This window comes from Eptesicus fuscus, chromosome 10, assembly GCF_027574615.1.
Source record: "Eptesicus fuscus isolate TK198812 chromosome 10, DD_ASM_mEF_20220401, whole genome shotgun sequence".
NCBI lineage: Eukaryota > Metazoa > Chordata > Mammalia > Chiroptera > Vespertilionidae > Eptesicus > Eptesicus fuscus.
The window spans coordinates 95,594,927-95,608,622 of record NC_072482.1 but is presented as its reverse complement, the minus strand read 5'-3'; the positions used below and the strand labels follow the sequence as shown (position 1 = coordinate 95,608,622).

The window sequence follows — 13,696 nt, the reverse complement described above, 5'->3', positions numbered from 1 at the left end:
CCTGTACGTGACTGTGACCTGTACGTGACTGTTACCTGTACGTGACCGTTACCTGTACGTGACCGTTACCTGTACGTGACGGTTACCTGTATGTGACTGTTACCTGTATGTGACTGTTACCTGTACGTGACTGTAGGTACGTGAGGTTGGTGTCAGGAGTGTGTCTGCAGTCCCGGGTGGCCACAGTGCCTGTCCCAGGCATCAGGCACTCAGCAGAGGCTCATGGGAGCCACTTAATTCCGTACAGAGTCAAGGACAGGTCTTTTCATCTAAGCTCTCACAGCTCCGGTACATCCGGCCCATTCTTCTCCCTCAGACACACTGCACCTCACAGAGCCGCTCCTGCTGCTTCAGGGAAAAGGCAGCCGTTTATTAGATTAGGAGCCTGCTCGCCTCCTGATATTAGATTTCCTGTGTGAGGCTGTACCATTAGAATGCAGCCCGCAGCCCCTCGGGAACCCAGGCCCTGGCTGACCCCCCCATAATGCCGCGTGGAAAGGATGGCACGGGCGTCTTTCCCTCCTGAGACTCCCGGACACGCACTCGCCACCTGGTCATGGCGACAGCGACCGTGTTACTCGGGCGCTGTGTCCCCGATTTAACAGTGTCCTCCATCGCGGGCACGCAGGCCCCCTCCTCGCACCTCCGAAGGCAGCCTCCTCCCCCCACAGCAGCTCATCTGGGTGGGGCTCGGCTGCGTCGTGCCTGGAGGCAATGCCTTTGAAGTGGAGCACCTGCTTTTAGCAGCCACACTGCAAAGCAGCGGCCTCCGGCGGCTGGGACCAGGGCGTTATCGAGTCTGAGCTCCTTAATGATACTTCATTACAGACGTGGGCTTTGCAGTATTCTAATGTCCCCCAAATTGGCATCTCCTTAATCTTGTATACTGAACTCACTTTTGACTTTCCCCCATCGCCAGAGGGTGAGGATTCAGGGTGTGAGCGCCGTGTCCTCCACTCAGTCCCACGTGACCGCAGGTTAGCGAGCTGCTCACCCACTGGACCCAGCTGCTGCTTCTGTGACATCGGAGAGGCGCTCAGCACTGGGATGGTGTGGTCGCTGAGATAACTAACGAACAAAGCTCCGGATGCTCAGTGTGTCCCCTGGGATGCGGCCACAGGAGTGACTGCTAACGTTTACTGAGCATTGTTCCGTCTTAGTGTTCATATTTGCACACCAAGTATTGCTAACAGAAAATGAGACAAGAGTGGAATTTTGATAAGTTGGAAAAATAATTTTGTGAACACCAATGCCCAGCACTCAACATGGCTCTTAGGAAACTTTGAGTAAATATTGATGGGAAAAATGAATGGAGTCAGGAATTTTCAGGAATTTGGAATCGGTGTGCTGAGCACGGAAGAATTAAAGGCAGCCCTGGGGAAGGGGAAATTTAATGCGTCAGGAAAGTGAATTCATTTGGTCAGACAATCACAGCAGTTTTAGGTGTGCTAACATATTTGTTGTGAGTGAATATTAATTTATTTCAGTGTATTCCCTGGGCTAAACATGGTTATGTAATTAGTATCTGATAAAAATAAAATGCAATTTCTAGTACAGTTTAATAAAAGCATTTATTTTGTGGGCCCTGAAAAGTTAAATAATTTAGACAATATTCTGGCAACGCTTTTCTAGCAGATGCCCCTTATTTGTCAAATGGCTGGTTTTCTTTTCTTAATCATTTAGTGAAGGTGAATATGATGATGGCCAAATGGAAATTAGCTCCATTGTTACCTGTGACTCACTTTCTGACTCCGGGGTCCAGAAGCAAGTGGTGTTATCCTCGAGATTTCTGCCTGGTGACCTTTTCACAAATACTGCTCCTCGTGGGAACCAACTGTGTCCAAACTCTTTCCGGGGCTGGGCAGGAGTCCGCGGAGGGATGACCTCAGCAGCTGACGTTGCTGGTTCACTAATCACAGAGGGAGCATTTGCGTGCGGAGTGCGATTTCTCTGTCCGCAGGCATCCCCACGTCACTCAGCTACCGCCCTCCAAGTACTGCGGCCAGGCGATGCCTACGGACTGCAGAATACTCGTGGGGGCTACATGTCCCTGTGGCTTTTCTGAGGTTGTTTCTTTTTATTTTTAAATTCTTTTCCTTGCTTTAGGGGGTCACTTGCTTAGCTGGCAGCTCTTTTCATTGGAGTGTGGAACCCTTGTGTGTGCTCAGAGAGTTTGGGGAGCGGGGTGACCCTTTGGAATGGCCGCCCCCTGGAGAGAGGAGGAGGTTCTGAGTGCACAAGCGCCCCAGGTGCACACATGCATTTTGGGAATAATTGTGGGATTTGCCAGGGAAACACCACTGCGGTGTTTAGGGAAGGCCTCCCGGGAAATACACTTGTTCTCTTCCCAGCAGCCAGCTCCTTTGGGCAGAACGTCCTGTATTCTTCCCCCGCGGGAGGGGCGGGTGTGTGGAGGTGTGTGTTTTTGTGGGAGGAAAGGGATCCCAGGAGCTAGGAAACAGCCCACGAAGAGTTTCTCAGTTTGTTGTGTGCGGCCTCTTCTAGCTGGTTACCTCAAAGGCCGACTAAACCCTGAGGCTCTCCGTATTTTCCCCGTAGAGGGGCCACATTTTCGTAGAGGCCAACATCACACACAGGCGGGAAGACAGCGCAGTAACGGTTTGAAGGGTAAGTGTTCTCGCTGCAGCATTTCCGTCTGGAGCTCTGTAAGGTGCTGTTGAAGCCAGTCTGTGAGCTGTGGAGGCCTCGTGGGCACCCAGCTCTATCGTCATCTCGGCTGGGATCCAGAAGCTCCGATAAACACCAACCTGGACCCATCAGATCCTCTATTACAATGCAAAGCGAACGGAGTTTAAGAGCTCTGGCTCTGGCTTTCGGAAGGATAAAGCAGCGCAGACGTTGTCATGCAAATTTCAACTTGAACTTGGTCCTGGCCATGGATTTCTATTCATAACTCGCTTTTCTTGTAGGGACCCTTGGGCTCTCTACATGGCAGGGTGAATGTGGCAACGGAGAGGCAGGGTCCCCAGCCAGGGCATGTTATCCTCAGGACTGTTCATTCCTGAGACTGGAATAGCCGGTGGCACAGAGAACGTGTCCGCTCCGATGTGTGTGGAGTCATGCGGACATGCGTTTTTATCCCACTGAATTTCATTTTACCTTTCAAAATATTTAGGGCCATTTTTCTTTTTTTTTTTCTTTTTTAAAATATATTTTATTGATTTTTTGCAGAGAGGAAGGAAGAGGGATAGAGAGTTACAAACATCGATGAGAGAGAAACATCGATCAGCTGCCTCCTGCACACCCCTCAATGGGGATGTGCCCGCAACCAAAGTACATGCCCTTGACCGGAATCGAACCTGGGACCTTTCAGTCCGCAGGCCGACGCTCTACCCACTGAGCCACACCGGTCAGGGCAAGGGCCATTTTTCACCAGTTTAAGCCCTTGGAAACAGGGAGGACTTCGTAGCCGGCAGGATGCTCCGGCAAGGCCTGCTTCATGCGAGTCATCTTGGAGCCCCTGTGCGTCTGCCTCCCTCCAGATTGCTGCGCGATGTGTGAAATGCTTAATAACGGCCTCCGAGAGATTTACATGTTTGTTTATGTTTTACACATAAGAGACTTAGCCACAGGGAATGTAAATGACTTGACTAAAGGGGTTAGCACTCTCTGCTTAGGAATAAACAACTCAATTTCCACCGAGGGCTGTGCACGTTTTTGGCTTTGACAGCCCTTTGTGAGAAGGGCTTCTGCTCAGGGCTCCGGAGCCATGGCTGGCCTCCCCTGGGTTTTCCTGGCCAATCTCTGCATCACAGCTTGGCCAGCCCTGGCAGAACTGAGCAAATTGGATGAAAAAAGAGCAAATTGGATGAAAAAGAACAGATAGTTCTGTGTGACTTATTTTCTTTGCCTTCCCCAACTCTATAAGTTGGAAAAACCAATTAAACCCAAGTTTAATAAATTATCTTTGTACATGAAGATCTGCAAATTGCTATGTACATTCCTCAGCAAAATTGGCTTCCTTTTCTTCTCTGGACCATGGCACTGGCGAGTTAGGCATTTAGAATCCGTCTCCACGTTCTCATTAATTCCCATAGAACGGCCTGAACATTTTACTGTTCATTCTGAGTTAAATAATCTTTCAGAACCTCTCCTCAAAAGTAAATCACTTATAAATGAATCTAACCATCTCTTTGGCCCTTCACTTAACCTCTTATATCTCTGATGCTTGATAGTCTTTTGGGAAAAGGAAATCAAATTTGTATTAGTCTCAGTCCTCTTTTTCATACATTTAATCTTCTCATTAGCCTTTGGGTCGGCGTCTTCACTTCCTGGTGACACCTGTCCAGAGCCCACTGTGGGGGCGGGGGGGTGGTGTTGGCTCTCTCTGGGAGAGCCGTTCCTGGAACTTCCTTCCTGTGCCCGAGGAGCACACAGTCAGTCCTCTCAGCCCAACAGGTGCGCTGGTGTCCCACTGTGTGCTCGGCCCTGCAGCTGAGTGATGCGCATCTCAGATCTTGTGGAGGGGAGGGCTCTGGAGAAATCAGAAAGGCCCTCGGAGTCTGTGGCTGTCGCTTAGCCAGAGGCTCAGGCTCATGACCTTGCTGATGGTCACCTTTCTCTTGGCGATATGGAAGCCCCCAGCTACCAGGTGAGTGGAGCCCCAAGGCCTCTCTGGAAAAGGGGCCTCCCCTACTGGCCTCCCTTTTCTTATTGGCTAACACAACACCATGGACCTTCTCAGACACACACAGCCTTTCCCGACCCATTCCTGACACGCCCTGTGGGCACCCTAGGGATTTTCCATTTTTCTCTGTCATCATTGTCACCATCATGCCGCAGGAACTGTCACCCAGGACTAGCTTTGGCAGTAGCTGAATTCCTCCCAGTTCCCAGTCCCTCCCTGAAGTCACTCGGCGCTGTCCAAGCGCCCTGCAGGGTGATGGTTCCGGCCTCCGGAGGTGCAGGGTGTCCAGCCGACCCTCAGACACTCCAGCCTCGGAAGCCTGCCCCACGCATACCTGATGCATGTTAAAGGACGTGTGTCGTACGGAGGACATTGTCTACCAATAACTGTAAGTTTCCTGATGGGTTGTACTTAATTTATTCAGCAGACTTATGGAGACTGTGATGTGGGCTATTGCTGATCTGGGGAGGTATTGAGTGTATATAGACAACTCAGGTATGGCATTCCCTTAAGGAGCGTAGAGAAGAAAGACATGTAAACAGTTACAATAGAAGCCAGATAACTGTGTGTGTGTGTGTGTGTGTGTGTGTGTGTGTATGTGTGCGTTTTGCCCAGACAAGAAAGTGGGAACTTGGTCTTGAAGGAACCTGGGCTTTTGCTAGGCCTGGTCGACCAAGGAGTTCAAAGGACGCTCCAGGTAGAGGAACTGGCAAGTGTGGTGTCAGAGCCTTGAAACTTAGCGAGAGGTTGGCTGGACTTGAAGTCACAGGATTGGAGGAGCGGGCGGCACGCAGGGAGGATGGCACGGCGGGGAGGACGGCGTTGGTTCCAGATGCAGGACGGCAGGAGCTCCGGGGAAGGCCCTGGGCAGAGGCAGAGCCTGGGAGGAGGCGGGAACCATGCAGCTGGTGCGGAGCGCCCTCAGGGGCAGGCAGGCGGGGCAGGCCTCTGGCAGAGCATAAAGCTGAGGTCCACCCGCAGGATCCCTATCGGGAAGGGGTGCTGAGGAAACACCCAGGCGGCGCTGAGGAGTAGGGAAGGGCAGGTTGGGATCAGCCCCGCGGGTCTCGGGTCTGGAGAAGCGTGTGACTATAGCAGCTCCTCACGAACTCACCAGGTGAGGAAGCGGGAGGGCTTTGGAGTCAGGAGGGGCAGCTGGCACAGGTGTGCTGCGGGAGTGCTGCCGGAGGGCCTTCTGCAGGGGAGTGAGCTCCTGGGTAAGAGCTGAGGCCAGGGCGCTCTTATTCTCATGGCGTTTCACTTCTCTGTCGGCCTTGGCCTTTTACAGCTTAAGTTCATTGACTTTTAGTAAAATGTGTTTTCCTTTTACTGAGAAATAGAAGACATAAATTAGATTTAAATGTGGGGTTTGGGGAGATAAAACAGCTCTTAGGAATTTTGCATTTTGATGAGATGAGTTTAAATGAAAGGAATGCAATCAAATGAGCAGCTCTTAAAATACACGACGTGTAAGAAAATCAGATCAAGAATGCGTGGGGCCAGCCATTTAAGGCTTTGTTATATTGAAACCATTTGGAAAAAAATATTCTAAGTGACAAACAAACAGAATATGTGATCAGTAATTTAAAACTGACTTTTTCTTTTCCATGGATGCATTGCTTTCTTAGTCCATATATAATTTTCCTAAATTTATTGTCCTCAAAACAAAATCGTTATTTTAAAAACAGTGCTGTAAGCTGATTACAGAAAACACTTGTCCTTTGCTTAAATATGTATAAAGGGTAGAAAGTGTAAAAAGAATAACAAAGATTACACTTACGTGTACGTACAAGTGATGCCGCCGTCACACTTCCGATGTGGAACCCTCTGGACCACTCCCAGCAGGCACCTGTGATATTTTCACTTGAAACAGAGGCAGATGTAACACTGTTTTGTATGTAGTTTTCACTTAGCAGACTGAGGTTTGGATTTGGGATTGCTATTTTTCAGGACTAGTCCTTCATTCATCCAAGTCTTTCCTCTGGACACCTCGCTGGGAGCTAATGCTGGTTTAAAGAGCGTATGTAAACCCTCCATGCACATTTGAAACCCCATGACCTGCTGAATGAGTGTTCACATGCCTGCCAGTGGGATCGGGGGTCGGGGGTGGGGGGTGGGGTAGATGTTTGCAGACCCTCATGGACACAGAGGGTAGCTTCCTTCTAGTCTTTGCATTTTACAAGTCAAACCGAGATTCTTTTCTATGTCGTTCATTATGTTATTGCTCATCTTTATTTTTTTAAGTTATCTGTCCATACTTTTGCTTATTTGTGTACCTAACTTTTTATGTTGATTTGGCAACGCTATTTATACAGATATGGCTCTGTCCTTGGTTATGACTATTTTTCTACTTGGTGATTTGTTTTTCATTTGTGTGGATGTCTTTGTGTGTGTGTTGGTTCACTGATATTTTAAAGATTTGGGTGGTAAAAACGGTCATCGTTTTCCCCGTGATGTTTTCTCTTTTAGGGTCATGTTTAGAAGTGACAGGCATTTGTTTCTGCCACTTTTACTTTATTTAGAAGAAAGAAACAACCCACAAACGGGTGGTAAATCTTTAGTTACTAAGATGCCCTGAGAGCTGTCAAATCCTGTCTCAATTCTCCTTTTAGCCAAAACGTAGGGGAAGTGGTCCATTTCCCAAAGAAAAGCTACGATTACCTAAGGAAGTCAGTGAGGTGCCCAGTTCAGTCTGAATATTTCACACTAGGTTTCTCTGTTTCTCTGCCCATCGCTTACCACTATGCCAGTGAGTAGCCGTCTCCCAATGTCGATACCCTGGCTTATTTTTCGGTATTTCTGGGCAGCATGCTATTTTTGTTTTTTATTAATAATTGTGCATAACTCTCCAAACATTTCCAGGATGATCGCTCCATCCTGTTGTGCTTTAAGAGCGAGTCGGCAGAGGGAACTGTGTGTGCAAAGGCGTGGAGGTGAGACCGCGTTGTGTCTGGGACCCTGGGAACGGGCCGTGGTTCCGCAGGGGGTGTAGGGTGAGGACCCAGGCTGAAGACGCAGGGGAGGTTCAAGTCTGTCATGGTTCGTGCACTCCACAGGGGGTTGGCCTTCATCATGAACGCAACGGAACCCCAAGGATTTTCACCGGGGAGGGCATGTCATGAGGGTTTGTGTCTTACGGCCGTGGGATGCAGAGCCGAGTGGAGCTGAATGGAGACTACTGCGGGTCTCTATGGAGATTTTATAGGTATTTCTATGAAGGACCCAGCAGGCAATATCAATCATTGTAAACAGAATTCAGAGAGATGATTTTGAGAAAGGTGAGCAACTAAAGGGCCATTTATTAGAGAATCTATAGTCGATATGTCCGACAGGATTTCAGCGAGACATTTGCATCACCTTTTGTTGAATGTGCACAGCGATGGTTGGTCATGAGCAGATCACATAGAGAGGCGAGGTCCTGAGGCTGGGAGGTGGAGCGGGGGCGGGGGGGGGGGGCACAAAACACGTTATTTCCTGTCACGAAATGAGCGTGTGAGGCCAGCTGCACAGCCACTGGAAATACAGGTTTCCATAAATATTTTTTTTAACTTTTTAAAGTTTAAAATGAAATGACAGGTGCCGTGATGTGTCCTCATATGTCATTTTTAATGGTGCTACATTTATTGAAAGTGTGCAGATACAGAACCTTCATAAATACCTGGAATTAAACATTACCACTGAAGGTGGATACAGGTTGGTTTTTAAAAAGTCACGTTAGTAAATATCCCGTTTGCTGTGTGTTCCCTTAAGAACATTTGGTATAAACACTCTACAAAATCAGGCCACGTTTTGGAGAAGTCATGGATAAAATGTGATGAAACAAGCCTTCCGTTCTCGTTCCTTTTCATCGGCAGAGCCCTGGCGCAGTGCACCGGCGAGCGGAGTGCTCTCTGCACGGGGGCCCTTCCCTGGCCTAGGTCGGGGGCGGGCGGAGGCCCCGCACGCTCATTTCGTCCAGGTCCTTCCAGTATCTGAAGTTGTTGTCCAGGTGGTGCAGCAGCACGGGCAGGTCCACAAAGTTGTCCCACGCGTCGTACATGTCGATGATGAAGTAGTTGATGAAGGACATTTGGGACTTGGGGATGCTGCAGGTGTTCCTGTCGAAGGCGGGCATCACCACGGGTAAGTCCCGCCGCTTCTCCTCTTCGGTCTGGGAAAAGTACTCCTCCGAGATGCGCGCGGCCCACTGGATGCACTGCTCCAAGGGCCGGCAGGGGTTGGACACGTCGGCGCACTTGATCATCATGCGCTTGATCATCGACCGGTTCTCCGGAGTCCTGAGCATCGTGTTGATGTCCGCTCGCACTGCCTCCGTCTCCTCGCGCTCCTCCAGGTCTGCCAAGGGCTTGACGACGCTGTTGACAAACTTGTTGAGGTGCTCGAAGTGCTTGGTCATCTCCGTGGCCAAGACCATGTCGATGATGGCCTGGCGCAGCGTCCGGTACACGCCCCTCTCCATGTTCTTGAAGATGTTGCTCTTGTCGTCCCGGAGGGTCAGCTGGAAGGCCAGGCTGGCGTGGTGGCTCTCCAGCACGGCGAAGTCGTTGTACAGGATGGCCAGCGCGCTGCCCGCGTTGCACAGGAAGGGGTTGGTCCTCCCCGGGTGGTCCAGGTCGTGGATCGTGGCCGCGATGAGGGCGGCCGCCTCGTCCACCGAATCCAGGGCGCGCTTCACCCGCTCCTGGGACAGGAAGTAGGCGGTGGCGTGGAGGACGTCGGCGGCGTGGCTGGAGTTGTGGTAGGGGTTGGAGGCGTGGTACGTGGACTCGATGACCTGCAGCCACAGCCTCAGCGTGGTCTCCGGGCACTTTAAGAACTCGCAGATGCCAAAGCGACCGAAGATTTTCATGGCGAGGTAGCTCAGGGCCCGTTTCTGCGTGGCGGCCTCCAGCTCAAAGATGTCAAAGTCCCAGGATTCCTCGTTCTCCAGCGCCTCGGCGATCTGCAGCGGGACGTCGTGGAGGGACGTGGGGACGGCGACGCTGCTGGACAGCCGCGGGAGGTCTTTGGCGGTAAGGACGTACTCGTTCCCCGAGAGTCTCCGCAGGCCGTCGGATATCAGGCCCCCGATGAGGTCGTTGGCGTGAGGGTCCTCATCCTTCGCCCCGAACTGCGGGGAGTACAGTTCCGTGGTCCTCAGGATTTCCAGCGCCCGGTCCAGGGCCTCTGTGACGGGCTCCGAGCTGTTTTCCTGGGCGGCACTGATGATGTTGATCACCTTGGTGATGGGCGCCTCCATGGTCACCGACTGGATCCGGGCCAGCGAGGAGTGGCGTCTCTGGCCGGCCACCTCACCTGCCCGGGAGCCCAGGCTCCTGGCGCCACCCGAGCTTTTCCTCCTGTCCCTCAGTTTCCCCAACTGGCTGTCTGTGTGCGAGTCGGACTGGATGCTCCTGGGCGTCCTCTCGGCCTTACTGTTCCCATCGCTCAGCCTGATGATGGACACGTAGTGTCTGATCTTCCCGCCCTGCCCGCTGACCGGGATGACCCTCACATCCTGCTGCTTGTTGTCTCCGTTCTTGGCGCAGCAGACGCCTTGCCAGCCCTTGCCCGTCTGGATGCACGAATTGATCGTGTCGAACAGCTCAGACTTCTTCTCGGCGGCGGGTAACTTGGCCAGCTCCTTCCCTATCAGCTCCTGGGAGTCACAGCCCATGGTGGTCCCAAAGGCCGGGTTCACGTACTGCACCAGGTGGTCCTCGCCCGTGATCTCAATGGCGTCCTGGCTCTTCTCCAGGGCCGTGAAGATGGAGTTGCACGCCCTGAGCTTCAGCTGGGCTCGCACCTCCCCGAACTGCAGCTGCAGCAGCTCGGTGTAGCAGGCCAGCAGGCTGGGGTTCTCCACGTAGCGCCGGGTGAAGCCGGTGGAGAGGAGGGGCATCACGGGCAGGTCCCCGTCCCGCTTGCGCACCACCCCGACGATGACCGTGTTTTCCGAGACCTTGGACGATCGAATGGCCCTGCACAGCGCCCGCGCGTCCAGCTGCCGGGGGTGTCTGTGGTCCAGGATGACGATGTCGTGGTGCGCCGACAGGAAGCAGCCCAGCACCGCCTGCATCTCCCTGGTCAGCGTGCACTTGAACCCGGCCTGGTCGCAGGCCTGGCGGAACGCCTTGCACTGGCTGTCCTCCTTGCCGAACACCAACAGCACCTGCAGCTGGTCCGGGTGAAACCGCATGGGGCCCAACTGCACGTCCGACACGGATATCTTGCCGCGAGGCAGGTAGGAGTCCGAGGGGAAGGAGGGGGCCAGGGCGCCGGTGCCCTCCAGCCGCGCCCAGGGGTCCTGCGCGTCCTCGGCCTCTTTGCCGCCCGGGTACGCGCCCGGGGCCTCGGAGGAAATGTGGACGCTCGGGGCGCAGCCCATGCCGGTGGCGGCACCGCGGACTGGCCGGCCGGCAGCCGTTACCCGGTCCGCGAACGGTCAGCAAACGGCCCGCCCGCCCGGCGCCTCGCGGCCGCCCCGCCGCACACGCCCTTCCGCAGGCCAGGCCGCCCCGGGCGCCCGCCCGCCTCCTGCGCGCAGGCTTCCGGCCTCGGGAGGCGGTGTGCGCTCTCCCCGCGGAGCCCTGGGCTCCCTGGGCTGGGCCCCGCCCCAAAGCACCGCCCGGCCCCCCGCAGCACAGGGCAGGCCTGGACCCTGGACGCTCCGCTCCACCCGAGGCCTGGGGCTGCGGCCCCCGGGGGCGGGGGCGGGGGCGGGGGCGGGAGGCCTTGGCCGTGGGCGGTGCGGGTCGCGGACCCACCGCCAGGGTGCGCCATGGAGAACCGGAGAGGCACCGCGCTCCCTGGGGGCTGCGGGGGGCGGGGCCCTCCATAAATATTTCAAAATAAACGCTAGGTAACGCACGTCTGTGTAACAAACATCATAATCCATGATTTCCTGGCTGGTTCTATAGAAAGACCCAGTGGGACGCCTTTAGTTCTGTTTGTTAATGGAGGGGATCACAGTTCTCTCCGGAGAGGGCGTTGGTGGGTAACAGGACACTCTGAAAGGAGTCACAGCGCCCGGGCTGTGGGCACGGGGAAGTGTCCCCCTGCCGTGGCCATCGGGCGGCGGGCGGGGCCCTCCGCGGTCTCCTGGGGTCAGCCTGGGTCAGCCGGGGTCAGCCTGGGGTCAGCCGGGGTCAGCCGGGGTCAGCCGGGGTCAGCCGGGGTCAGCCTGGGTCAGCCTGTGGTCAGCCTGGGGTCAGCCGGGGTCAGCCGGGGTCAGCCGGGGTCAGCCGGGGTCAGCCTGGGTGGGCTTATGTAGCCAGAGAGCCCTCCAGGCCAAGCATGCGCAGTGAGACCGGAGCGCTTTAATTCTGTGAGAGGGAACAGGAACCAGGCGGTCAGGCTGCAGATTTCTCCGTGGAAGGTCCGTCTGCGGCGGCTCACCGAGTTCTGGGTTCTCTTTCCACCCGAGGAGCCCACGTGGCCATCCCGGCACAGGGCACAGAGGGCACAGATGGGACCGTTCGTAAAGGAGCTTGTGGAGGACCAGGTCCACAGTGAAGGTGCAGGGTTCCGGCTGGCAGAAGTGGGGGGGCTGTGAGCACTGGGCAGGGGGTTGGGGGGTGCTGTGAGCACCCGGGGCGGGGTGGGGGGGGGGGGACGGGGGGTGAGGGCTGTGAGCACTGGGCAGGGGGGGGGGGCCTGTGAGCACTGGGCAGGGGGGTGGACTGTGAGCACTGGGCAGAGGGGGGTGGCTGTGAGCACCCCGGGGCAGGGGAATGGGGGGGGGGGGGGGGCGAGGACTGTGAGCACTGGGCAGAGGAGGGGGCGCTATGAGCACTGGGCAGAGGTGGGGGGGTGCTGTGAGCACCTGGGGCGGGGGAATGGGGGGGGTGAGGACTGTGAGCACTGGGCAGAGGGAGGTGGGGCTGTGAGCACTGGGCAGAGGAGGGGGCGCTATGAGCACTGGGCAGAGGTGGGGGGGTGCTGTGAGCACCTGGGGCGGGGGAATGGGGGGGTGAGGACTGTGAGCACCAGGACAGGGGGGTGTGGTGGGGGGGTGGGGCTGTGAGCACTGGGCAGAGGGGGGTGGCTGTGAGCACGGGGGGGGGGGGATGGGGGGGTGAGGGCTGTGAGCACTGGGCAGAGGGAAATGACCTGGGAGGCAGTGATTGGCGCTTCCTGACCAATAATCTCTCTTTTCCCAGTAAAGTATTGGAAGCAGGAGGGGTTTTGGATCCTACCTTTTTTAGATCTACTTTGTTAATTTTCTAGATTAAAATCACTAGAGTATTAGCACATTGCACCTCAGTCTCTGAGTTCATCTGTTCTGAAGGCTCCTATAAAATGACCCCAAAATGACCCTGGCGGTCCCCTGATGGAAACTGTTGTAACAGCCACCGTTGCCCAAAAGAACGCCCGCAGTCCTTAGTGAAAGCCCGCCAGCCCGCCAGCCCGCCAGCCAGCTCCATCCGTGGCTTCCTGCGCTCAGTCTCGGCCTTTTGGCTGAGGTCAGGTGCAGAGGGCTTCGTGAGCCGAGACGGCAGCGTTATCAATGCCATCCTGGCCGCAGCCTCCAGCCCTGCCCGTGGTGGTGATCTGCTACGCTGCCGTCCTCTTCCTGGTCCCCTCGGTTAAACACCCGCCAGTTAGGGCTCAAACCAGGCACCCCCTCCTAGAGGTCCCCTCTGGTGCCTGGAAAGGCTCTGTTATCACCCTCATTATTACTCTGTTTTGGCGCCTGAATACCCAGTGGGCATCTCTCTCACCGAGCGACTTCGGTGTTTGTGATTATCTTTGTTTGCTTCTCCCTCTGGGCTCTCACCGAGGGCATCTTATTCACGTCAGTGAAAAGTCTGCGAAAGGCGGCGCCTCTTTCTGAGTGCACTGAGGAAGCCGAATGAACACGCGTGGGCAGTTGGTGTCTGTGCCATTTCGGTAGCGCAGGTGTGCGGCTGTGACTTACCGTAGAGCAGGGGCAGGTGTGCAAATCAGAAGGCAGTGCGTCTCCGTGGACAGAGCACTCGGAGGGGCGTGAGGGTGGCTGTGATTCATGTTTGTGAGCACTGGGCTGGGGCTTTATTGAGCGTCACTTGATTTCTGAGGACCTTGATG

General features: G+C 54.9%; 2 protein-coding genes across 4 annotated transcripts in view; one reads left to right on the top strand and one right to left on the bottom strand.

The window, feature by feature from the left end:
- PRKN (parkin RBR E3 ubiquitin protein ligase) overlaps nt 1-13,696 on the top strand; it is a 534,126-nt gene that overhangs the window by 89,145 nt on the left and 431,285 nt on the right. The gene's annotated exons all lie outside the window — the stretch shown is intronic.
- Nucleotides 7,913-11,061, bottom strand: LOC103299830 (high affinity cAMP-specific and IBMX-insensitive 3',5'-cyclic phosphodiesterase 8A-like). Its single transcript, XM_054722612.1, has one exon. It carries the CDS (start codon nt 11,013-11,015, stop codon nt 8,562-8,564), a length of 2,454 nt encoding a protein of 817 aa, XP_054578587.1. The 5' UTR covers nt 11,016-11,061; the 3' UTR covers nt 7,913-8,561.

Bases quoted from the DNA above. Each gene is read 5' to 3' on its own strand.
- LOC103299830 (XM_054722612.1), bottom strand. From the start codon at position 11,015: ATGGGCTGCGCCCCGAGCGTCCACATTTCCTCCGAGGCCCCGGGCGCG.